The sequence below is a fragment of the Vulpes lagopus genome, chromosome 12 (genome assembly GCF_018345385.1).
Source record: "Vulpes lagopus strain Blue_001 chromosome 12, ASM1834538v1, whole genome shotgun sequence".
NCBI lineage: Eukaryota > Metazoa > Chordata > Mammalia > Carnivora > Canidae > Vulpes > Vulpes lagopus.
Window position 1 is genome coordinate 16,572,731 of NC_054835.1, and position 27,117 is coordinate 16,599,847.

General features: G+C 44.4%; 1 protein-coding gene across 1 annotated transcript in view; it reads right to left on the bottom strand.

The window, feature by feature from the left end:
- Positions 1–25,752, bottom strand: part of NXN (nucleoredoxin) — a 152,664-nt gene extending 126,912 nt beyond the window's left edge. The window contains exon 1 of the mRNA XM_041724489.1: positions 25,253–25,752. Coding sequence (XP_041580423.1) covers positions 25,253–25,630 — 378 coding nt within the window. The 5' untranslated portion in view covers positions 25,631–25,752. The remainder of the gene's footprint in view (positions 1–25,252) is intronic.
- Positions 25,753–27,117: the final 1,365 nt, after the last annotated feature.

Consider the following 27,117-nt stretch of genomic DNA (forward strand, 5'->3'; position numbering starts at 1 on the left):
ATTACTAAGACTGCCCAGGGTCGGGTTGTGTTTAGTGCTTCATTTATTTCAGCAGAGCACTACTACATTTTGGTTTGTCCTCCTCAGATACTCTTTTCTTAAATCAGTGACAGAAATGTACACATGCTAATATATGTTCATACACACACATACACAAATGTTTATAAAATCGATCTCTTCTCCCCCAAAAGTTTATTTCTTTATTTTAAGATTTACAAGCTTATCACTCACGAGATTAGAACTTTCTAACAATCACAATGTTGGAGATAAGTGTAACCACAGTACTTAGGAACCAGACTGCAGTTTCCACTGCCTATTCTCTCTGAAGAGATGGCCAAGTCCTCTTTCTGCAGACAGAGGTGGTTAAATCCAGAGTCTTTTTCAATAAATACATTTTTAAAATGTGAGCCGGGGGTGTCTGTCAGCTGTGGGGAAACAAACCTCCTGCTTACAGGCACTCTTGCAGCAGAGGCTGGCAACCCTGTTTCCATGTATGGAAGTGAAGGAAAGCAGTAAAACCTCAGGCATGAATCTGGGCAGGGCTGGGGGGTGGGGGCAGCATTCCTCACGGTAAAGCCAGTCCTGGTCCAGAGGGATGGGCTACGCCTGCCCTGCCACCCTGCCCTGGGCTTGGGGTCCCGCGGATTCTTTAGTGCGATGGCCGTAAGGTCAGGAAGGATGGGAAGAAGCAAACAACAGGCACAGCGCAGTCAAGAGCCAGAAGGCACCCAGGAAGTGGAGGCTCATCCACTCAGAAGCATAGATGGAAGAAGCCAGGCTGTCCCAGGAGCAAAGGCTGAGCCCTGAAAACCGGCGCTACTCGGCTCACGCATGCACTGACCTCAGCGCACTGGAATGCAGAATTCTCCACTATTTGCCATCCATCACCATTGCTCCCACAAGGCCAGAACTAAAGGAAGGCTAGGTTTTTTTGTGTGGTCTAAGAGACTCACGACTAAGCCTGAAAGGATAGTGCCCCACTTCTTGCCAGGGCAAGTATGGAATTTGCAAAAAAGTTTAGGTCAAATTGTGGGTACTGAAGCCCTGCAGGGGGCATTTACTCTATGACTCTGGGTCTCATGGCTCTGTGTCTCAGTATCCTCATCTATGCAATGGGAGTAAGAACAGTAGATGCCCCATGGGGCCGTTGTATGAAGCCTGTAGTGCTGTGCCTGGCACAAAATAAATGGTATAGGATGTTAAGTATTGTTATTCACAATAATAAAGCATAAAAATTGCTTATGCTAAAAAGATTTAGAGCACCCTGCCTAAATTTATAAATCAAGTGGTACTTTTCAAACTTCTCTTACATTTCATGTTCACACAACTAGTTGCTCACCTGCTCTGTGACACCCTTCCCTTGGCTCTGTGACCCACACTCCTGTGACACACACTGCACACCACCACCACTCCCGTTTCTGTTCCTCTGCTATCCTGTCCCCAGATCCCTGCTGGTGCACCACAGGACCTGCCCTCAGGCCACTTTCTCTGTCCACACATCCTCTGGAAAGCTCAGTCTCTTTCCTGCTTTATTTGCTGGTGACTCACAGGCCTTTCTGAGGTACAGATCTACCTCTCCACAGACAACAAAACATCTCTATAGGCTTTTACTCTCCCTAGCCTCCCCACCCCCAAACCAATCTCCTCCCATGTCCCTCCCTCTCAGCTGCTGACATACCTGGATGCCACTAACTCCCTCCTGTCTCAGCCTGTCATTAACAAAACACTGGAAGACTGGGTGACTTTAACAGCACATTGATTTCTCGCAGTTCTAGAGGCTGGGAAATCCAAAATCAAAGTTCTGGTAGATTCAGTGTTGGGTAAGAGAGCTCTCTTCCTGGTTTACAGACCACTGTCTCATATGGGGATGTGGGGAGAGCAAGCTCCTCTGACCTCCTCTTGAGGGCACTGATTCCATGATGAGGGCCCCATCTCATGACCTCATCGAAACCTAATTACCTCCTAAAGGCCCCATCTCCAAACACCATCACACTGGGGGCTAAGGCTTCAACACATACATTTGGGAGGACATAAATACAGGTGTGCCTCATTTTACTGTGCTTCGCAGATAGCGTATTTTTTAATAATTGAAGGTTTGTGGTAAGCCTGTGTCAAATCATTCAGCGCCGTTTTTCCAAAAGCATCTGCTTACTTTGTGTCTCTGTCACATTTTGGCAATTCTTGCAGTTTTTCAAGCTTTTCCGATATTGTTATATTTGAATTGCTGCAATCTTATGATAAAACTAATGGATGAAGAGTTTTTCTTGTGGCTGAGTAAAGAAGGTGTTTTGTTTTGTTTTATTTTTTTAAGAAAGTGGTTTCTTGAGATGGACTCTGGTTAAGATACTGTGAAGTTAAGATACTTGAGATGGACTCTGGTTAAGATACTGTGAAGATTATTGAAATGACAACAAAAGATTTAGAATATGGGCAGCCTGGGTGGCTCAGTGGTTTAGCGCTGCCTTCAGCCCAGGGCCTGATCCTGGAGACCCAGGATTGAGTCCCACGTTGGGCTCCCTGCATGGAGCCTGCTTCTTCTGCCTGTGTCTGCCTCTCTCTCTCTGTGTCTCTCATGAATAAATAAAGTCTTTAAAAAAAAAAAGAAAGAAATGAAAAACTTCATTTGACTTGCTTTATGGCAGTGGTCTGGAACTGAGCCTGTGGTGTCTCCATGGTATTTCTTCGGTCCACGGCAGCCTCCAAAGTTGGGACACAGCCATGGGTTGTATCTCCAAATGCTTCTCAGACCCACTCCCTCCCTCATATCCTATCACCACAACCCTGTGAAGTTCCCTCACCATCTTCCCCTTCGGTCCACTGCTGTCCACTAGAAATATGGATGGTTCCTGACTTAAGACTATTTTGATTTTTTGACTGTACAATGATGTGAAAGCGATACACATTCTGTGGAAATCATACCCCAAATTTTGATCCTCTCCTGTGCTGGCAATATATGATGCATCCTCTCTCATGAGGCAGGGCGGGGGCAGTGAGTTCCAGCTCCCAGCCAGCCACCCAATCACTAGGGTGAACAAACCAACACACTTAACAAACCATTCTGCACTCATACAACCATTGGTTTTTACTTTCAGTAGTAAATTGGTTTTCGGTAATCAATTACATGAGATAGTCAACACTTTTAAATAAAACAGGCTTGGTGTTAGATGATTTTGCCCAACTGTAGCCCAATATAAGTGTTCTAAGCATGTTTAAGGAAGGCCAGGCTCAGCTATATTTGGCAAGGTAAGTGTACTAAATGCATTTTCAACTTACAACGGGTTTTATCAGGACAGTCAACATGCAATTTAAAATTTTTTAGTAGCCACTAAAAAGTAGAACAGGTGAAATTATTATTCCAACATGCAATTGATATTTTTTTAAAAAGTATTAACAACAAAAAATAAATAAAAATAAAAAAGTATTAGATAGCTTACATGCTTTTTTTGGTACCACATCTGACAACTGGTATATATTTAACATGGCACAACTCAATTAGGATCAGCCACATTTCAAGGTACTTCCTGTCACATATGGCTAGAACCTACTAGACAGCATGGCTCTGGTCTCTTTCCCTCAAGTCCGTTGTCTACATGGCTACAATGGTTATCTGATTATGGAAGGTCCCTTCTTAGGACCCATCAGTGGCTCCCATCAGGACACAGTCCTGCTCTCTAATGTCCCTTCATTTTCTACCCCCTACTTGCCCATCCAGCCTCGTCCCTCACCATTCACTCCTACTTCTCATGTTAGGTTCCAGCAACGAGGGACTAAAAATGCAGATTGCATAACAGTTAAGTATGGTATGATACTAATTTTTTTTAAGTTTTATTTTTAAGTAATCTCTACACCCAATGTGGAGCTAGAACTCACAACCATCTCAAGAGTCGCATACTTCACTGAGACAGCTAGATGCCCCTGAATTTTGTTTTAAACATATTTATGCACAGACATCTATAAAGTGTGTGAGAATACAGACAAGTATATATTTCCATGGAAAAAAAACTCCAGAAAGATAGGCACCAAAATGTTATAAATAATGATACCTGGTTGGTGAAATCTGAATGATCTTCAGCATGTTTCCTTTTGCAAATTTGTATTTTCTAATTTTTTTTATAATCAAACAATTTAAAAGGTGGTGGAAATAAAGGAACTTGCTGAAGGCATGGGCCCTAAAGCCAAGCAATTTTACATTATAGTTCTGCATGTTTAGCACGATATATTGGAAAAAGAGGTTCAGTCGATCATAATTCATGATTTCCATATTTATAAATTTGCCTATTTACTCAAATGTATTTGTAACCCTCAAATCGATCTAGTGACACCTTTGTGGTCAGTCTCAGACATGCACGGGTGAAAAATCTGAATCACCTGTCACACATGTCCCAGCACAGGTCAAATTAGGCAGCATGCTGCCTCCTTGTTTCAGCTCGTACTGTAAACAAGGGTCCTCTGCATGGTCTGTTGAGTACCACATTTTTCACATTTCTGTGCTGTTTGTTGGTGATTTCACTGTTTAAAATGGCCCCCAAGCATCATGCTGAAGCGCTAGCTAATGTTCCTGAGTGCAAGAAGGCTGTGCTGTGTCCTGAGGAGAAAGATAAACTTCGTTCTGATACACATTATACTGCCGTGGCAGAAAATTCAGTATTACTGACTCAATGGCATGTGTTGGACCAGGGGTCGTTAAGCAGAAACATGGATGAAACAAGTTCCGTGGAGGAAAATGATCACACATACACACACGGTCCCCAGAGATCTATGCCACATCACCTCCCTGGAAAGCCAGCTGCCAAGCACAACTTCTAGAAGACTGTGCTGGAGTTCTGAAAGTATTTTGAAGCACACAAAGATGATTCATTAACAAGAACTGGCTTTAGGAAGGATTCCCAGCCCCTGCACTTCAGAACATCTAAATGCTCCCTCTAGTAAAATAGCTGGTCTGGCCCAGTCCTCTCTCCAAAATCGAGGCTGAAGCCAAGTATGTATCTAGGGAGGGCTGCTCTGTGCTGACTGGGCTTTTCTCTACTCAGCCTCTATCTTCCTGCTCAGGTTGGAACGACCTCTCTGGAAAAACAGGGCAAATTCCCGCGACCCCAGGCCCCCTGGTGGGGTATCCAGGGTTCAGGTCCCGGCTATCCCTCAACACGGGAAGGGCACTCACTGTCTGGACGGGCCCCAAGATAACATGCCCCCTTCTCCCTTCCCCACTGGCCCCATAGGAAAAAACACCATGGCTGGCCGAGTCACCCGAATGGAATTTCTCTTTCACACTTAGGAGCCTCATCAGCCTGGACCCACAATTTGAAACACCTGGCTCCTTTTAAATTCCTTTCTTTGCATCTCACATATTTCAGCCTCGGTAATCCCCTTCTGAAGTGCTCAGTGCTGCTGTCCCCAGAGGCAACGTGTTTGTTTTCTCAGTGGTGAGTTACAGCCACTTGAAGCTTTCCACAGGGGAGGTCTGACAGGCACCCGGGCCTGACCCCCGCCCTTCCCCAGGAAGGTGGCTCCACTCTCAGGGACCAGGAAAAGCACAGCCCTGCTGTCTATGGGCCAAAAGACACAAAGTCACTCGGGGAAAAACAGGACTGTGGCATTTCCCTCTTTTCATGATGCTTATCTCTCTGCACTAAGAGCAAAATTTGGCAATATCAGATGGACTATGCTGGCAATTTTTTTTTTTAAAGCACTACCAGGAAGAGTATCAAGGAATGTCATGGACCTGCGACCTAGAGGCTGGCCAGCAGTATGGCTGTGTTCACTCAGGGCCTTGGTGTCCTCAGCTGTAAAGGAAGGGAGTTGCTACATAATCCCCAACATCCTTTCCAATTTAACATTCAAAGACCCCACTGCCCAATGTTATATAATAAGAGCATCTGTTTAATTATGATTCAAGCACAAATATACAGAAGAACGTACGTCTGTTTAACTTTGAGACTCGCCTTTCTGCTTGGAATTCCATTCCTCTTTCTGACTCCTGGCAACTCTTCAATTTTTGGTCCCAACCTATTCATTCTTCCTTTCAATAAATATTTGTGCCTAATATTCATTAATAAGTTATACCAAATGTATTGAGCACGAATAACATCAAGATGAAGGGCACAGAGTCCCTGCCCTCAGAGACATTCTGGTCTTGTGGGACATGTGCCATCCACCACGCTGAGGGCTTTTTAAATCTTGCATTACCTCAAAGCTCCATGGTGGCCCTACAAGGTAGGTACTGTTCCCATGTTACAGATGGTGAAACAGACTTGAAAAGATTAAAGTAGCTTGCCCAAAATCTCAAAGCTAGAGAAGAAGAGAGAGAAGTCTGAGCCAGGTCATCCATGAGGGAGGTCAGCCTCTGTGGCTGCTGTCTGACTAGGGTCACAGGACTCAGTTTTGGGAGCTTCTTCTGTTGGCAATCCCATCCCTATGAGAATCAACTCACCAAACATCATCCAACAGAGACTCGAAGTTTATGTATACACACACACACACAGATACAATATATATTTTTGGATGTATACAATATATACACAAAACTATATACATATATATATACACACACAGACATGATATATATATCATGCCTTATCTCCCCAGGTAAATTAAAATTAAAAATGCCTTTGAGAGCACCGACTTTGTCATTAATTTCTCTGACACTGCCTGAGGCAAATGAGATAACTCAAAAAGCATGTGACCCACCAAGGTTGGGCAGTGTCAATATAAAGCATTGAAAACTGCAGGCTTGATTTTGTAGAGTGCGAGTGCATGCTGAGCAAGAAATCCAGCTTGGGAGCTTCTTTAGGCCCTGTCATTGCTCCCCTTCTCTCCAACACTATTTGGCACTGGAATATTCCCAGAGGAATTTCTTTTCCTTTATTTCACAAACAGAAGTCATTAACCCAGGGTTTCTTCTCTATGAGCCAATGAAGCATTTAGAAAATGCATTTCTGGGGATCCCTGGGTGGCTCAGTGGTTTAGCACCTGCCTTTGGCCTGGGGCATGATCCTGGAGTCCCTGGATCCTGGATCCTGGAGTCCCACGTCGAGCTCCCTGTGTGGAGCCTGCTTCTCCCTCTGCCTGTGTCTATGCCTCTCTCTCCTCTGTATGTGTGTGTGTATGTGTGTGTGTGTGTGTGTGTGTGTGTATCATGAATAAATAAATAAAATCTTAAAAAAAAAATGCATTTCTGCAACCTGGCCCATGATGAGGTTCCTGGGTTTAAACAGGAATCCAGGGGGATCCCTAGGTGGCGCAGCGGTTTAGCGCCTGCCTTTGGCCCAGGGCGCGACCTGGAGACCTGGGATCAAATCCCACGTCGGGCTCTCGGTGCATGGAGCCTGCTTCTCCCTCTGCCTGTGTCTCTGCCTCTCTCTCTCTCTCTCTCTCTCTCTCTCTCGCTTTGTGACTATTATAAATAAATAAATAAATAAATAAATAAATAAATAAATAAATAAATAAATAAATAAAATAAACAGGAATCCAGGACAGTTTGGGTCAAACAGTTTGTCCTGTTTGGTATGAAGGCATCTGTCTCTTACTACCTGGCATGTCTGGAATCCAGACCTTTTCTCATTCCAAGCCCAAACCATGAGAGAGGCCATCATCACCGTGCAAGCAGTCAGTTTCCCAGAGTCTTCCCCCCAATGAAATCACCCCTCCAGATCAGAATCACCTGAAATGTATCCTCCTGACCACCCGCCACAGGAATTTCTGTTTTCCTTATAAAAGATAACAGTGTTCTCCCTGAATGTGGGGAGCCTCTGTCAATCATCAGTTTCCAAACATGCACACGGTCTCTCTTTCCAACCTCTCCACCCGGTACTTGGTACTTATTCTCTCCAGGGCTGGATCAAATGAACTTGCTCCTTCTCGACTTTCCCCTTCATTCCCACGTGGTTATTTATAACCAGAATACCTTTCTTTCTTAATCCACTGGACTACCTTCCCCCTCATTTGAAAAGGTTGCTTACAAGTTCTTTCCAGAAAGCTTTCTTGAAATAGGTCACCACAAGCTAATTCTTTCCCCTGTGTTACTCTGCTCAGTAAAATACGACTATGAGCAAGGTTACTTGCTCATCTTCTGAAAATGCCACTCAACTGCCAACTAGATCACAAGGGGGTAAAAAACCCTACCCTAAAACTAAAAGCATTCCCAAACTAGATGCACTCTTTTGGGCAAGAGCACCATTATTTTTTTCACATATGTTTTCATTACAAAAATTACATTCAGAGCATTTGTAAATCAGAGACCCACCACCATAGACACGATTAGCCTAACATAATGATAAGTAATTCAGGGTATTTACTTCAATCTTTCTTCTTATACATCTGTTTAAACAGTGTTGTACTATAATCATAGTATCTGTATAATTTGGGATCTTGCTTTTTGAATACAGTATTTGAAGTACAGTTCTATGTTCCAGCAAAGGTCATTAACTCCATGTTTAAAAGCTGTTCAATATGATTCTGAGTACTATAATTTACTTAACCATTCTGTAATGAACATTTAGTGTTTCCAGTATCTTATTACACAGCTTGAAAGGATACCTTCACAAAGGTAAGATGAGGCAAGAATCATTAGTTTTGTTCTAATGTATTGGACGTACATTTAACTTGCAGTTTTTACTAACTTTGGCAAAGTCTCACTTCAAAACTGACACTCATTCCCCTTCCCTTCTTATTCTTAAATCAAGTCCCCTTTTAAAGTTCATTGGATCTTTGCAAAATTTGCCTTTCATGATTTCTACTATCTATATAACAAACCTATTTAAATTCCCACAGCAAACTTGATTTTTTGTAAGCAGTCTGCATCCACAAACTTACAACTGAATGAGTTGTAAGTTTTCTCAGCTGCCTCTTATAGAAATGAGTAAGGAATGTGCAGGGGAAAGGGAAAAGTTATGTGTGATATTTGGTAAAATGACTTTTGATGTAATATTTGTACATTTTTCTCAAAACAACAGATGCATTCTATAGATGTTATAAATGAGTTTTTTTTTCCTAAGTGGAAGAAATCCCATTTTGAACATCTCTCAGGAGCTCACAGTCTAAAACACTCTGGCCTACTAAAATGAAGATCCTTCCATAATGAAAATAACAGACATAATCCCTTATGTTATCTATTTCATAACTTTGGATTCTGGGGGTGATGGATTTTCTAAGAGTGCAGCACACTCAATAAATAAAAACTTATATTAAATACAGGTTGCCTAATACTAGTCATCACAAAAGACACAGCATAATGCAAGTGCCCAGCATGGGGACGTCTTTTGTCCCTGTATAAATCCAAATACTCTTGGAAGGGAAGAATGACAGCTCAGAGAATGAACCTCTTAATTTATCCAAATGGCAGGGCATGGCAGTGGAAATTCCACAGACACTTCTCAGTGCTTTATATCCATTTGAGAGGGGGCCCCTCTCCAAGGACAGGGAAAGCTGCTTTCAAAGGTCTCTTAAGCTCACCATACTCAGTGAACATGTCACGCTAAGCTACTTCCCTTCTAGGAACAGTGGTGTCTGGGGAGGATTCTGTTCCTTGTCTCTGTGTTGGGTTCAATACAAGGCAGGCACAATACAAAGTTAACACAGGGCTATGCAATGACATTTCTAGTCTTTACCCACCTGAGAGAAAAAGCAGCACCTGTCAGGGACAGCCAAAAATATGGGCAAGATCTGTTTAAAAGGCTTGGCTTAAAAAAAATTTTTTAAAGTATGTGTGTATCCAAGACAAACACGTGTACATGCCTGTGTATGTGCAAAACCTCTGAAGAGATATACAAGAAACTGATCATGGGGACCGGGGGAGGGAGTACTTGGGTGGCTCAGTTGGTTAAGCACCTGCCTTCGGCTCAGGTCATGATCCCGGAGTCCTAGATCAAGCCCCGAGTCAGGCTTCTTGCTCAATGGGCAGCATGTTTCTCTCTCTCCACTTCTTGTGCTCTCGCACACACTCTCTCTTGCAAATTAATAAATAAAAATCTTAAAAAAAAAAAAAAAAAGAAAAAGAAAGAAAACAATTGATCATGGTGCCTGCTCTAGGGGAGGCAAGCAACAGTGAGCAGTGGGAGTGAGACTTTCTTATCCTTGCATGTCTTTCATTTTATTTGAAATTTTATTTAACATGTGAAGACACTGCCCTTTCAGAAAACAAAAATTCATCTCAAATGTTAAAATCTACTGTGTAAAAAATAATTAAGCATATACACTCATATGCAGGATATGTCTATTTTTCTGGAAGAATATACAAGACACGGTTAGTGATTATCTCTAGAAAGAGGATTATTTTTCTAACTAAAACATGAAATGCTGGATTTCTCTTGCAAATGGGAAAAAGTTAATAAGTGGAAAAAGTGTTTACGTATATGCCGAGTAAAGGAATATAAATGGCTTTTTAATGTGAACATCAGTAAAACCATAATTTGTGCTGTGGATACGCACAAACCAACCCCAGGCTCCTCGTGAAGGCACACCACGTTTTGTTCCAGGAATCTGGACTCGCCTGGTAACTACTTTCTCCGTAGCTGTATCAATCAAAAAATAGGCTCAGATGACCTCAGAAAAAGTCACTAAGCCTTCACAGGAAAGCAATGCTTCAAAAAGCGCCTTTAAAACTAGAGTGTCCCACCACGGTCACTGCAAGTTAATACTTTCCACAACTCCAAGTGAAAGAGAATATGTTCAAGTGGTATTAAGTGGTATTTTACTCTTAAGCACATTTGTACAAGTAAAAACAATGCATCCAAGAGCTGAAACCAGCAACCTTCTGCAAATTTGGGAAAGTGATTTCCCTTAGGAAAGTGTGTTAAGGCATTTAATTCCAATTCATCCTCATGCCTAACATGTGAAATGTCAAAATTCTTAGTGGCCAAGCTGCAAAGCATAAAACAGGTTTATGTGTAATCTTAAATAGGCAAATACACTGAGATAAGAAAACAGGTCCATTTTAAAATAAGGTAAAATTTTCCAAATAAATGGAGTAATTCATCCTAGAAAGTCAAATATTAAGAAAAATCTATCTTCACAAGGACACTAGGTTGCTTGGTAGCTAGTTTCCTGTCTCACGCTAATTTTGAAACAAAATGCCACACTTAATTAGCCATCCAGATTCTCATCCTGCCTGAGCCTGATAGGGAGAAATGGCATTAAGGAAAGACTCCCTCAGGCTCTATTAGTGCCCTAATGAGACAGTGGGGGGAGGGAGATGTTGGGTTGGGGATAAGGCAGCCACTACTGCCACACAGCCTTCAGAAAGTGCAGGATCTGTGTATCCTGAACAAATGAGATGAGGTGCTCCCAACCACACACAGACGGGGTCTCTGGCCACAGCTCTTCCTACAGTGTCCTCTGAAGGAAACAACTGTACCAACACTCCACACAGGCCCAGCCAATCTCAAACCTCTCCTCCTGTAAGGTATGAATTACATCCAAGAGGGAGAAAATGTGCCCCCAAGATCACCTAACCCCATCAATGATTTCTTCACCAGCAACCAACAGATGGAAGGAGTACTGGTTTTCAAATGGGCAAAAAAGGGATCCCTGCGTGGCTCAGCAGTTTGGCGCCTGCCTTTGGCCCGAGGTGTGGTCCTGGAGTCCCGGGATCGAGTCTCGTATCGGGCTCCCTGAATGGATCCTGCTTTTCCCTCTGCTTTTCCCTCTGCCTGTGTCTCTGCCTCTGTGTGTGTGTGTCTCTCATGAATAAATGAAATCTTAAAAAAAAAAAAAATGGCAAAAAGAGGGAGATTCTGCAAACTACCAATTGGTGAAATTGAAATCAACCCTTCAACAGATCCTACAACTTATTACAGTTATCAAACACACACTGAGGAAAAGAAGTGATCAATAGAAGCAAGCATGGGTCCCCTAAACAGAAGTCATTTCAGACTCTCTTTCCTTGAAAGGGAAAAAGCAAATATCTAATTAATTTTTTTAAGATTTTATTTATTCATGAGAGACACAGAAAGAGAAAGAGGCAGAGACATAGGCAGAGGGAGAAGCAGGCTCCATGTAGGGAGCCCGATGCAGGACTCGATCCCAGGACTCCAGGATACCACCTGAGCAGACGCTCAACTGCTGAGCCACTCAGGCATCCCACAAATATCTCAGTTATAGCAATAAATCTGTTAAGGTCTCCTATGATAAATGTTAGCTGGATGGAGAAGTTGGGCTGAATAATAATATAATTAGGCAAATTTAGAACTGGCTGGATTTTAAGTTGTTTCAACAACTGACTAACAGACCAATATTAGCCTGGAGGAGGCTTTAGTGCTGTGCCCTGGGACTCCATCCCCAGATTTCATGAAGGTCTGGAATGGATTAGATAATTCAAAACTCGGAAGAGGTTATGAGTATTGTGGATGACCATATACATATGCAAGAAGATTTTGACAGACTGTAGAAAATGACCAAATCTAAGTAAACTGTTTATGCTTAAAGATCATTGATATAAGATTTGGGACTGTAGGGGATCCCTGGGTGGCGCAGCGGTTTGGCGCCTGCCTTTGGCCCAGGGCGCGATCCTGGAGACCCGGGATCGAATCCCACGTCGGGCTCCCGGTGCATGGAGCCTGTTTCTCCCTCTGCCTATGTCTCTGCCTCTCTCTCTCTCTCTGTGTGACTATCGTAAATAAATGAAAAATTAAAAAATATATTTAAAAAAAAAAGATTTGGGACTGTGTTCTCATTTGTTCACATATAAAACTGATGAAAAAGATTTTGAGTTTTGGTTGACAAAAAGGTCAGTGAGTCAACACAGTGTGATGTGATTGTCAGAAAAGCTAATGCAATCTCAAACTATGATGATGTAAGTTTAGATAATAACAACAAAGGAGGTAATAAGCTGACCCGTTGTGCAGGGCAGACCACCCTGGAGTCTGTGTTCAGGTCTGGGGACTACTCCTTAAGAGAGGTCCCAGACAATCTTGGAGAGGGCTCAGATATGAATGGCCAGGATGGCAATGAAACTTGAACCTATATCATATGAGAAATGGCCAAAGAATGAAGGGAATCTTTCATTTCAGAGAGAGAGGGCATGTCTATAGTTCTCTAAAGGCTGGCCAGTTGCCGAGGAGAGGGTGGTTGATGTCAGGATGGCCTTCTAAGGAGATGGTACTTTGTGGACACCAGAAATCTCCAGCAGAGGCTGACCACTTGTCAGGCATGTTGCCATGGGGTTAGAATAGATGACTCAAGTAGACGTCTTGAGTAGACAGTTCCTTTTTGTCCCCTCTCTCTGGTAACACACTCTCATTTTCCTTGGTAAGCCCCCATCACCACCTCTTTCTTGATGTTCAGTCCACTTAGTTTGTGACTCCACTCTCTGGCTATACAGGTGTGGATATGACTTAGGCTTAGCCAATCAGTATATTACATATTCTGGCTATGGTGACTAGTCTTGGGATTGGAGGGTGACAAAGCTGGCCTCTTTCCGCTGGGGATCTAAGAGGATAGGAAGCAAACCTGGAGCTGTGGTGGCCCTCATGTCACTATGAGAGCAACATGCTGGAGGTCAGGGCCCCAAAGAGAGAAGCATGGTGGACAGATGGAGAAGGGCAGCCCATCTAGAGCCACCCGGACCTACAAAGTGGCTGACACCTGGACTGCATTTGAGCCACCCGGACCTACAAAGTGGCTGACACCTGGACTTCTCAACAACAGCCTAGGACACTTTTGAACCTAAGAGTCAATATTCTACAAACCTTTACAGATTAAGGGGGAAATATGGATAAGAAGGGGTTGGGAGGGGCACCTGGGTGGCTCAGTCAGGTTAGTGTTTGCCTTCAGCTCAGGTCATGATCTCTGGGTCTGAGATCAAACAACACACCCGAGCAGGGAGTCGGCTTCTCTCTCCCTGCCTCTCCTCCTTCCCACTGCTTGAGCTCTCTCTCTCTCTCAAATAAATAAAATCTTTTAAAAAGGGGGGATCGGGTGGGAATGTGGAATGTATACAAGGAGCCAGACCCAGAGAAAGTTTAAGTGGAAAGAGAAACTTTAAGTTTAAAGAAACTTTAGAGACATAGCTATCAAATGCAATGTGTAAACTTTATTTGGATTCAAACAATTCAACTGTAAAAAAAAATTATGAGACAATCAGAGAAATCTGAATACTGACTGGTTACTGGCCAATATTAATGAATTACTGGATTTTTATAAGTATGATATGATATTGTGATTTATTTTTTTATTTTTTATTTTTTTATTTTTTTTATTTACTTATGATAGTCACAGAGAGAGAGAGAGAGAGAGAGGCAGAGACACAGGCAGAGGGAGAAGCAGGCTCCATGCACCGGGAGCCCGATGTGGGATTCGATCCCGGGTCTCCAGGATCGCACCCTGGGCCAAAGGCAGGCGCCAAACCGCTGCGCCACCCAGGGATCCCGATATTGTGATTTTTTTAAAAAGAGTTCCTTGGCGAAATGTTTACGAAGGAAATGATATGTTGCTTGGGAACTGCTTCAAAGTAATCCAATGAAGGGCAGGGAGAGAGGGTTACATGAGTTGGTGGATCCGTGTATCTGGGTCCCAAGTATATAGGGGCTCACTGTGCTATTTTCCCTACCAGTGCAATGCTTGAAGTTTTCCATAATAAAAAGTCCAAAAACAAATAAATGACAGGAGAAATATACACAGACCAGACTCTGCTACCCCCTCCCAGCTCAAAACTGAAATTAGAATCCATTCAGGAAAACTGAGCAAGCAATCAAAGAGATGGTCTAGAATCCTATCCATATTCAAAGACACGCAGATGTGTTATCAAATCAATAACTGACCAGTAATTATTGAGGTCCTAGTACAAAACTGAGGAGAAACAAGATTACATGACAGGACACTAGATGCAGAGTCTAGATGTTGAGCGAAAGATAATGCTGAGGGCAGAGGTGATACAAAGAAATAAAAGCTGAGCATTTTTCTCTCCTATATTCTGAATAGCCATAACATAGGGACTGAAATATACAAGCATTTGGGGCAAACATTTAAACGACACTTACTAAGTCCTTGGCACTGTTCTAAATACTTTTTGAATATTAACTCATTTAACCCTAACAGCAACCCTATAAGGTGGATACTATTATCTTCATTTTAATGACCAGGACCTGGAGACACACAGGTCACATAGCTTACACCAAAATCACATTGCTAAAAGTCAACAGGGGTGTGATTCAAACCCAGGAAACCCAGACCCAGAGCCCATACTCTTGTCAACTGTGCAACAGATTTTAAATGTTCATTTCTGGAATCAGCGGTTTAGCGCCTGCCTTCGGCCCAGGGTCTGATCCTGGAGACTTGGGATCAGGTCCCGAGTCAGGCTCCCTTCATGGAGCCTGCTTTTCCCTCTGCCTGTGTGTCTGCCCCTCTCTCTGCGCCTCTCATGAATAAATAAATAAAACCTTTAAAAATAAAATAAAATAAAAATAAATGTTCATTTCTAATAATGGAGAATTTGTGAAGATCCATGGGTATAAACACTTTTTTAAGCTGCAGTCAGGCCTGAGCCCAAAGTAGAGAAAACGCTGTCCTCAGAGCTGCCATTCAGAGCTCAGAGGGTAACACTGTGATTTTTCCCCGAAGCAGGTTGTTCTGCCCAATCTGTATATTTCACATCAAACCCTGAAAAATGACTAACAGATGAGGCAGCTGTGCTATGAGCCACCACGATCAAAAGAAAACTGGCCTGACCTGATCACATTTAAAGGGGAAAATAGGCAACATCTTCTGATTTTAAACAGACTACATCCATTCAGATTTTTATCCCTGGCATACTGACCAAAAAAGACAAATAAAAACTATACAACCAATTCATCTGGATAAAATTCTCCTCGGAAAACAAAGAGGGGAAACCCTATCCCTAGAACAGCAAAACTCACCACACCCTGTTTTATGACTATTCAACAATGATCTGAGATAAAAAGCATTCTTAACTGTAGAAATATTACTTGAATTTACCTGTAACTGGTGTCTACATCGAAATAATACAATGAGGAGTGGGTGATCTTTTTTTTTTTTTTTTAAGATTTTATGTATTTATTCATGAGAGACACACAGAGAGAGGCAGAGACACAGGCAGAGGGAGAAGCAAGCTTCCCGTGGGGAACCTGATGTGGGACTCCACCCTGAGACCCCCAGGATCACAACCTGAGCGAAGACAGCCACTCAACCGCTGAGCCACTCAGGCGCCCCAGGTGATAGATCTAACAGAAAGGAATGCTGAAATTAAGCGTGAATGGTTTTTTGAAAAGGATTTTCTTAAGTGTAGCTCATACAAAAATACACTGTATATCTGGTCCAAGAGTTATGACCAGCAAGCAGCAGAAAATTTATGTTTGCTTTTAATCATGGATGCCACAGAACAAAAGTTTCCATTACAGGGTTTCACTGGAGAATAACAGCACTCAAGCAACTTTCAATTACTATACTTCTTACTTGTCATAAAGCAGAAAGCACATGTTTGAGATTTTACTGGAAGTTAGAACAGCAGTTTCTGAAAACCTCATAAAAGGGAGGACTGATTTAGTCCTAGGATCTCGGCAGGATACCTGAAGTTCAATTTTGTCTCTGAACAAAAGCACTGAAGCAGCCCGCAGGCTTTGCATAGGATGAAGGGGAGTTGGGGGCACTTCACTGGCTGTTCTAAAAAAAAAAGCCAAATCATTAAAAGGCCCTTAGAAACCACCACCGCCACAGAAAGGCAGCAACAAAAAAGAAGTTCTGGCTTTCCCATCTTCTAGGCAAATGCTTTCAGCAGTTAAAACTACTTCTATCCTATTTCAGGGTCTTCTATGCATATCTAGAGTGAATCCACACTAAAAGCCATTTGTTGAAAACAGAACTCTCAGCTCCCTCCTCTTCCATGGGGAATGTTTGATGTGAACATTTTTTAAGATACAATCTCACGAACAGAAAGGACCACTGAATTTAAGGGAGTTCAGCCGAGTCCTTTCATCCGACACTGTGACCCTCATCTAATTAATAATCAGTTCTATTTGCTTCAATTCTCCAACTCGAACATACTTTGAAAAGTTAAAACATTTAATATCTACTGATTACTAGTTGCTGGAAGATGCAATAGGCATGCATTTTGAGTTCCTTGGAAGAAAGATTCTTGAGAAATCCAAATTATTTATGAAATACAAAAGCACAGAATCATAAGTCTGCAGATAGAAGACTATGTCAATGGCCTAAGATTTTTGACATTTCGAAAGTGGAGAGTAAACTGAGGGTCCCTGGAGGAAAAGGGGGTGAGGGGATGAGGTAGGTAACTTGGTGATGGACATTAAGGAGGGGCATGTGATATAATGAGCACTGGGTGTTATATAAGACTGATGAATCACTGACTTCTACCTCTGAAACCAATAATACATTATATGTTAAAAAGTTTAATTTAACTAAAATTCTTTTGGGCCGCCTGGGTGGCTCAGCAATTGAGCATCTGCCTTTAGCTCAGGGCGTGATCCTGGAGTCCTGGGATCCAATCCCACATCAGGCTCCCTCTGAGGAGCCTGCTTCTCCCTCTGCCTGTGTCTCTGCCTCTCTGTGTCTCTCATGAATAAATATTTTTTTAAAAAATAAATAAACAAATAAATAATTTTTAAAAACAAAACAAAAGTAGAGAATAGAGTCTTCTTATTTTTGAGCATGGAATTACAGGGCAATGAAGTTACACGCCTATTTGCTTGTTTAAGCGCTCTTTAAACACTCATTAAGAAACAAAAACAAACAAAAACACCCACATACTGTGAATATATACAATTATACAATTCAATTAAGGCCCAACTCTAATATTAAGCGTTAAAATTAAGCTATGTAATAGTGAAAGTGCACATTTCAACTTACACGATGTGGAATCTACCATATTTTCACATACCCAATCTAAAAGTCACATGCCTGCTTTTTGTGATCACATTATCCACGTCTCAGCACATGACTGATTATCTTCCCCTCCCTTTGGTTGGTTCTGTCCTCAAGAAGCTTATGGTCTAAATGAAAACTAAAAATAACCTAAGTGCTAGGGTATTTGTACATAAGATCTATGGAAGCCCACAGAATCATTCCACCCTAGAGGGAAAAGAGACAGGAGAGCTTCTTAGGGAAACAGGGAAACAAGGACTAAGTTTAGAAGTTCCAAACTCAGGGCAGCCCAGGTGGCTCAGCAGTTTAGCACCGCCTTCAGCCCAGGGCCTGATCCTGGAGACCTGGGATCAAGTCCCTCGACGGCTCCCTGTGGGGAGCCTGCTTCTCCCTCTGCCTGTGTCTCTGCCTCTCTCTCTGTGTGTGTCTCTCATGAATAAATAAATAAAATCTTAAAAAAAAAAAAAGAAGAAGAAGAAATTCCAAACTCAGCCAGTTGGGAGTAGACACTGCACAGGAGAGAGAAGAGGCAGAAGAGTGATGTACCATGCTCTAGAATTTGGATTTGACCCCAAAAGCTATGAAGAACTACTGAAGAATTCTAAGCAGAATGACATGATCAAAGTTGTGATTTTTGGACTTGACCTTTTGGAAGCAGTCTAGAGTGGTGCTGAGCTGCTCAAGGTGGGTCTCCAACCCAGTACTTGCCCATAAGCTGTTTCTTACTGGTCCACCAGGTAAGTAGAGAAACTGAGAATACTCAGAAACATGTATAGCAGCTCAACACAATGGCAACACCCAGTTTTGTGATCAGTGGGCTCATCTTGCTGAATAGGACAGAGACCAGCTTGTGCAAGGTCAACCTGGTGGGGGGTTGCATGTGGTTCAACCCAGATAGGAATCAAGCTTAATAAGGCCACTTGCATTGGTGTGACTGACTGTAAATTAATAAAACAAAATAAAATTGACCACTGACTACAGACAGCTTGAGAAGGTGATCTGAGAATCATTTCAGGGATCAAGATTGGAAGCAAGGAAGAGCTCCTGGGTGGCTCAGTGGGTTAGGTGACTGACTCTTGGTTTCAGTTGGGGTGAGGACCTCCTGGTCATGGGATGGAGCTCCCTGTCAAGCTCCATGCTCACTGTGGAATCTGCTCCCTCCTCCACTGCCCCTCCCGTAGCACGCGCACACCTCGTACCACGCGCACCTCGCAGGCTCTCTCTCTCTCAAATAAATAAATAAAACCTTAAAAAAAAAAAAAGGACTGGAAGCAAGGAGCCCCAGGAGAAGCTGCTGGTACACAGTGGTCGGGATGAAACCTAAAGTCAAGCAGTGATGGTAGGGATGGTGAGAAGAGGTCAGAGTTGAGAGGTATTAAAGAGATCAAATCAACAAGACTCAGTGCCATCGGGGTATGAGGTGTGCAGGAGAAGCAAGGATGGCTCCTGGGATTCTAGGACTCTTCCTTCCTTTTATTTATTTATTTATTTATTTATTTATTTATTTATTTTTAAAGATTTTATTTATTTATTTATTTATTCATGAGACACACACACACAGGGAGAGAGAGAGAGAAAGGCAGAGACACAGAGGGAGAAGCAGGCTCCATGCAGGGAGCCCGATATGAGACTCAATCCCGGGTCTCCAGGATCACACCCTGGGCCGAAGGAAGGGCTAAACTGCTGAGCCACCAGGGCTGCCCTCTTCCATCCTTTTAAAATAATGGCCAGATATAAAGCAATGTAAGAGTCGGGACCAGCAAAAAGATTCTGAATTCACAGCCATTTTCTTTGAGTGCCTTTGAATAAGCAGAATGGGGAATTAATAACAGAAAACTAAGCACCCTAGTGGTTGGCATTGAGCACCATTGGGAATTCAGAATGTGAAGAAAGAAAACATCCCATGTCAAGCCTATGTTCTCCCCCTTGAAAAGAAATCCTGCCTTGAGGATCCCAGTCTATTCAGAATGGGGCTAGCTAGAGCCCTGGAGTCCCAAGTATTATGGGGAAAAAAAAAAAAAAGACACCTCCCACCATACACGGAGGGTCTTGTTCATCCTCCTCCCCAGATATGTATAACACAAAGCCTTCTTTCTCAAATTTGTGCAGATATTAAAACAAGACCTTAAACCAAAAGGAACAGTGATAAAGGAGGGGGGAGCATAAATGGAGAGTGTCAATGAAATCAATGACCCTAACCTCAAAACCCACAGCTTTCCTCTTGTGCTCTGGTTCACGTCCTCATGTGTATCAGTTAGCAAGGGCTGTGGACAGCTAGCCAGTCAGGCCTGAATCGCTACCTCTAGGCCTAAATCATAACCCACAGGGCTATACGTCTAAGCAAACCTATCTGACAACATTCCAGAGCTCAGAAGGGAGGGGGCCAGTGTTGGGGGAGGGGGGCGCGGGGGAGATAGTCACTGCTCCAGAGAGCGGGCACCATCCCTTTTCCAGGCTGAATGAGCAGTAATCCTGCAAGCTTCACACTGCCCAGATTTAAGCAGGCAGGATCAGTGGCAGACACTCCTAATAGCTCTGGCAAACCACAAAACGATCACCAAGTACATAATTAATCTCTCTCAAGAAGGGTGCCTCATCATCTTAAAGTTGTTACCCTTTATCATGTCTGGGCTTCATTGATCTGATGTCTCAAGTTTCACTGGCAAGTGGGAGTATGGTGCTCTGTAAATCTCAGAACTATCAGTTCTTTAAGGAGTATTTTTTAAATATTCACTTGCTTTTGTTGTTTCATTTTTCTAGGTCTTTCTCCTCAAGGGCATTTCTTTTAACCCCTTCACCATATCCTCCTTAACACTTACAAAACTCATTTGTGTTGGGATCCCTGGGTGGCGCAGCGGTTTGGCGCCTGCCTTTGGCCCAGGGCGCGATCCTGGAGACCCGGGATCGAATCCCACGTCGGGCTCCTCCCTCTGCCTATGTCTCTGCCTCTCTCTCTCTCTCTCTCTCTCTCTCTGTGTGTGTGACTATCATAAATAAATAAAAATTTAAAAAAATAAAACTCATTTGTGGGCAGCAGTTTAGCGCCGCCTTTGACCCAGGGCCTGATCCTGAAGACCAGGATGGAGTCCCACGTCAGGCTCCCTGCATAGAGCCTGCATCTCCCTCTGCCTGTGTCCTCTCTCTCACTGTCTTTCATGAATAAATAATATCTTAAAAAAAAAAAAAACTCATTTGTTAGAAAAATTGTAACAGTTTGCAATTCTGTAATGTGATATATTCCAGAAGGCTCAAACTATGAAAGGAATTCCTAAATTTCAGGACAACTTCAGACAACTTCGAGGAACAGCTAACACATACTGAGCACATAGCACATACTATGTGCTCAGTAAGCACAAGCTAGGCGGATGTTATTATCATCTCCATTTTACAGATTTGGCACAGACAAGTAGGGTTAACTTGCACAAGGTCACACAGCTAACAAATGACAGAGCCAGGATCTGAGCTCAGGCAGCTGGACAACAGTCCCTATTTTTAACTATAACTACACTAGATGTCTTCATTATACAGAGAAAAAAATTAAAGATTAAAAAATACATTACAAATAATGGAACAAGGAAAAAGCCTCTCGAGGAAAATTGTTCTTACTACTTTAATTGGACTGTTGTCTTTTATTAGACAGCTCTAAATCCTGGAAACACAACGAACAGAGGGAACCTGTCCTGGCTGGTCCAGGCTCCTTTGGCAGATGATGGAAAACCCAAATTTTTGAAGCTGTGCTTTTTTTGCTGTCTTTTTGCACCTTCAAAGTGGTCAGTCGGTGTCATAGGGTTCATGTTTCTTAGTGGCTAGGGAATCTGGATTTGGCAGAGGATGAGCAGGGAGAAATGAAGCTCTAAGATTGTTTGGATTGGTACCAAATCTTGCCCCGTTCCAAAGAGCCTAAGGGATGCTGGTGAATTCTAGGCCATGCCTCTGGTTTAGTCTGACCCAAAAGAACCACCCAGAGCAAGCAACCCCACAGGGAAGCAGGAAGAATAGACGAGAGATAATCAGGGATACCTCCTGAGTGCTGCTCTCATGCCCCAACTTTCTCTTTTCCCTTCTGCCTGGAAGGAATCTGTCCAGTCCAAGACCACTGGCCCTGCACCATTTGATGTCAGTGCACTCACAATGACCAAATGTAATCCACCAGGCATCCAGCCCAGGCAAAACCAAGCCTAGTGGCTTTAAAACCCAAAATCTGTACTCCCCTCTATGATGCTGAAGTAGATCCTGGGGATCGACTCTCCTATTCTGACAACTAAGTAACTTATCCTCATCTGTAGAAATAGATCAAATCCCTAAACTTTCCAACTGTTTATCACCTTCTCTCTCACCAGAAATCTGAAAAACGTCTAACAAAACAAAAAGCAAACCTACTTATTAGAACAAGTCTAACTACCTTAACTTGAAGATTATATGTTTCCTGACAAAACTGCTCTTGTGAAGGCACTCAAACTTCTATTATCATCTAATTACAATTTCTATACAGCTATTTACATATGTGTGCTTGGAAGCCAAAAAATGAAGCTTCAATTACTTTTGCACCTTCCACAAAAGCAAGCAGAAACAGGAACACCTTCCTTTGGGATTTTTTTTTTTTTTCTAAGATGCTGGAGTCCTTTTATTTGCTGTTTTCTCAGAGTTCCAATCAAGGTGAACAGAACCAGGCAAAACGCAAGCATAACATATATGGTCATCCCCAGGCTTTCTTACTGCATAAAGGAGAAATTAATTAAAAAAGAAAAGAATACCACACAGCATTTTCTTTCCCCACCATAATTTTTCAATTTTCTTTAGAGAAATGCCAGCCAATAACTAATTAGAACCATATATTTTGTTATCCCAATAGGAAGAAGTATATGAATGGTTGTAAAGAACAAACGTTAAGGAGAACTTTAAAAAATTAGTAATCTGGAACTCTGGTTGCCTGTCAGTATAAAACAAAATTCTCTTCTGTGAAAATATTTTAGTAGTTGATGAAACAACATGGACAGAGTTCAACAGCAAGAAGGTAAGTGTTCACCCACTCAGCCCCCTAGATGGGGGATGCCCTGACCTTTTTCACTGTTCTTCACATGGAACTGCCACCACTGGCTCACAGACTCACTTCTAAGCATCTCGATTTCAAACAGGAGAGACAAAACTCAAAATTACAAAAAAGAAAATTTTTTATTCTCTTTGGTTTCAAGGGAGAAAATAATTCCTGTCAAAGTGAGTTCACTGCTTTTGTAATTTCTAAAAGTATGTTTTCCATAAAGAACACAGCTGAAGTCTTTTTACCTGGTATATCACGATGAATGTTTCTGGGATCAGATCTTGAGTTGCCTATTCATGAATATCCTGAAGCAAAAACTACCTCCTCAAAAACTGGACTTATTTTACAGAACAAAGGGAACCACTAGATGAAGGACAGAAAAACTGTGAGCAAAAAATAAATGTTTAAGATGCCATGCACCATGGTTTGGGCATGTTCAGTATTCTGAACTGTATTTTCAAATGAGGGTCTGTCCCATGTCATCCAAACTCTCATCCTAGTAGAGTTAGCAGGTCCAGAGCAGGGCCACAGACCACTTTTTTTGTGTGTGTGCAAAGTGACTAGCCAGGGCAGAGAAAACCAGGTGTGGTATATATGTGGTATATATCACATGAAATATTCTCCTTTTTCAAGAAAAAGCTTTAACCATTTGCAAAACATCTCAATTTGCTCCATATTTTTACCATCCAACAAATTTACTTCCTTCACTGTGAAAAACACAATAGGCCTTAGGTCTGTAACATTTTACCATCATTGTAGGTTTGCAAAAGCTAGAAATTACTTACATTGCCCAATAAGGATGTTATTTTACACAACTGGTATACAATAGAAATTTGCCACAACAATGAAAATATTTTTTGGTAAATCACTTTCTGATCATTATTCCTCTCTGAAAGGATCATAAAAACAGCTACCAAGGAAAACAAAGAATTCCCATATTTTTAAAGCAAAAAAAGACTAGCCATTCATATTCATGCACTATCAAATATGAGCAAAATCACCTAAAAAGTGGTTAATATGCTAAGTTTTGCTTCTGTGTGGTTAGTGAGTCCATGTTTTTCCAATGTGAAATTTACAAGCTGTATTTGTTAAACCGTATTTCATACTTTAAAACCCAAGTCTGTACCTTATACTGCGTGAGGATGGGTGATTTACTGGAGACATTCGGGGTCACGGTATAAGCCTTTTGCTCTTACTAAATCTAAATCATCCTTCTCCACAAGACTGTACACATGAAAAAGACACACGGCACGCCGTTACCATCCTCTCTAGAGGCACCTAAAAGCCCCCAGAACAGCCCTTCTCCTGTCCACTCCATAAACTAAGATTCTCCTTAGAAAGGGAAGGGGATGGATTCATACGCTGCATCGGGCATACCAATTAAGTAAGAGCGCTCCAAAAGTTGTCCTGTTTCAATTCGTGACAAAATTTCCCGAATCCGTTTTTATTAAAACAGACATCTTCAATCCATCAGATTACACTCGAAAACCCAAAGTAATTTCAGCAGCAAACTGGCAGGAATGAGAAGTTGACAGCGAAGTATAAATTTCCCCAATTCCTCGTTTTTCCAGTTAATCTGCACCTATTCAGCATTTAATTCGAAGTGTGCCAACACAACACCGACCGAGCAACTGAGATCGGCGCGGACGGGTCTGTTCCTGTGCCTGGGAGGCGTCTGGGGAGGACTGCTGGACGGGCAGACAATGAAAAGCTCCCCGGTGGCCACCAGTCGAGCCCGAGGGGGCGGAGGGAAGGAGAGAGAGAGAGAAGGGGAGAGGAGTGAGCGCCCTCCTCAACCAGAGCCGCGGTCAGCGGCTGCCTCTCCCGGGGCGGCCCGGCCTCGGCCTGGGCGTCCCGGGTCACGCGGGGAGGGGTCCCCTGAAAAACAGATTTCTCCCGGAGCGAGGAAACTTCCTGGTCTGGGCATTATGGGTAGGGGGCGAGCGCCTCCCCCACCCACCACAGGTATCCGCCGGGAGCCTGGCGGCCGAGCGGAGGAAGCAGCCCCTCCCTTCACCTCCGGTGGGGAGTGGGGGTCACGGGGTCGGGACCCCGGCGAGGCTGCCCGCGAGACGAGGCTTCCGGCGCGTGGGGACCTGGCTCTCGGCTGCTCGCGACGCGAGCCGGGGTCGGGGACCGGAGGGTGTCAAACTTCCCCCACGGGCGCGCGGCCTGGCTCCCCACCGAGGAGCTGCCGCGGGAGCCCCGACACGGCAGGGTCCTCCGACGGGGGCGGGCATCACAGAGGACGGGGACACTGACCGGCACGACGGGAAGCGCGCGCAGGGCTACGGCAGCGGCGCGGGCGAGGACCCCGCTCCCCCCAACTCGCCGGCTGAGCGCCCAGGCCGCCCCCCGGCCGCCGATGAGGCCCGCGCCGCTCACCTTCCTGTGCTTCTCCTTGTAGGGCAGCGCCAGCCACGGCATGTCCCGCACGAAGTCCTGCCACTGACGCTGGTCCTGGTCCGAGGACACGAAGACAATCTCCAGGCGGCGCCGCGGCTCGGGCTCCGCGGCCGCCACGGCCCCCGGCCCGGGCCCGGCCCCCGCCCCCGCCCCCGGCCCGGCCGCCGCGTCCCCTCGCAGGCGGCCGTAGAAGGCGGCCAGGCTGCCGCTGAGCTGCGCGCAGGGGGCGCTCAGGCTGCAGCCGAAGTAGAGCCCGAGCAGCGAGATGCCGCGGGCGCCCAGCGAATGCACGTCCACCTCCTCGCCGCCGCCCGTCACCAGCTTCTCGCCGAGCAGCTCCTCCAGGAAGCCCGACATCCTGGCCCACCGCAGCCCCGGGCACGCGGGCGGGCAGGCGGCGGCGACCCCGCTCCCTCGGTCAGCGAGGCGGGCGGAGGCGGCAGCGGCGGCAGCGGCGGCGGCGGCTGCGGCAGGCGCGGGGCAGACGAGAGCCCCGCCCACCCGGGCCCGCCCACGCCCCGCCCCCTCCGGGCCGCCCTCGCCACGCCCCCTCCGCGGCCGTCCCGGGCCGCGCTGGGCGGCGATCCGCTGCTGCCGGCGAGCTGCGGGCACTGGCTCCCCGCGCCGGGCGGGGTCGGGGGTTGCCTGGGAGGGAACCCTGACGAGAAAGCCGGCCGGAAGCAGCCCACCCTGAGGGCGTGCTCCCGGCTAAGCGCCGAAAGGAGAGGGTTCCGCTGAGCCGGCCTCTCTGAGGTAGCAGCCCTCGCGGACCTGGACTTGGCCTCCACCCTTCCGAGCTTTCAGTTCTCTCCGGACTGAAACGTCTCTTCCCCAGACATTCCCACAGCCCCCCCACCGGAGTGCTCCCTCTCTCTCTCCCCCTCTCCCTCCGAAGCCTACTCGGCCATTTCGTACCCCACTGGCCTCTCAGAATGCTGACAAGACTTAGCATTTTCATGCACAACTACCACTTCATCAGGCTGGGTCTTGTACTGATTTCTCTGCTGTGTGTTTTGTCTACTCTAAGAGAACTGGAGGACGCCACCTCGTATGTTTCTCTGGTAGCTTCTGATCTGGGGCTGGTCACACGTGAGAGTCCACGCTGCTTGCGAGTGGGTCGCCCTGTGGCTTCAGTCCCCAGGTCGCAGCAGCCATTCCCCTCCAGCGAGTGGCTCTCTTCCATCTCCACAAGTGCAGGCAACAGACGCCGCGGCATCTTTCAGTCAATGCTGATTGCACTCCTGAATACGTTCCATAGCTTCTATAAAGTCTGGAGATAGTTAAGAAAAATTCTAGCAATTTTATTTATTTATTTATTTATTTAGCCAGCTGGCAAGATGCTACCCTGTGCTTCGATTGAACAGGTGGTCTGTGGCAAGCCTTCCCGCCTCACACACAAGAAAAAATAAAATAAAAAAAAGAAAAAAAGAAAAAATAAAATGCATACTCTGCCAAGTCGCGATCGAGGAGCTTCATTCAGTGTGTGAGCTCAGCTACCAACAACCTAGTGGACGGAAAAAACGCCCCTCGCCGCCCTCCACCTCGCCTTTGGAAGTTATTTTTTGGGCATCTACCGCCATCTACTGGAAACAGTGGGGAAAAAACGAGACCTGCCAGAGCCCAGTGTGTGAAGAGATACGGCTGGCAAACAGTATTTCTGTTATTTTATAGCGGCTTTCCACACACACAAACACACACAAATCATGGCATGTTTTACAAGACTTCATTTAAACCTCAATATAATCGCAAGATTTTGAACAAACAAATTTTCATGGCCAAGGTTCTCGTTTTTTTTTTTCCTGGGATAGAACAAAGAATTGTACTAGTTTTCATCTCAGTGAAAC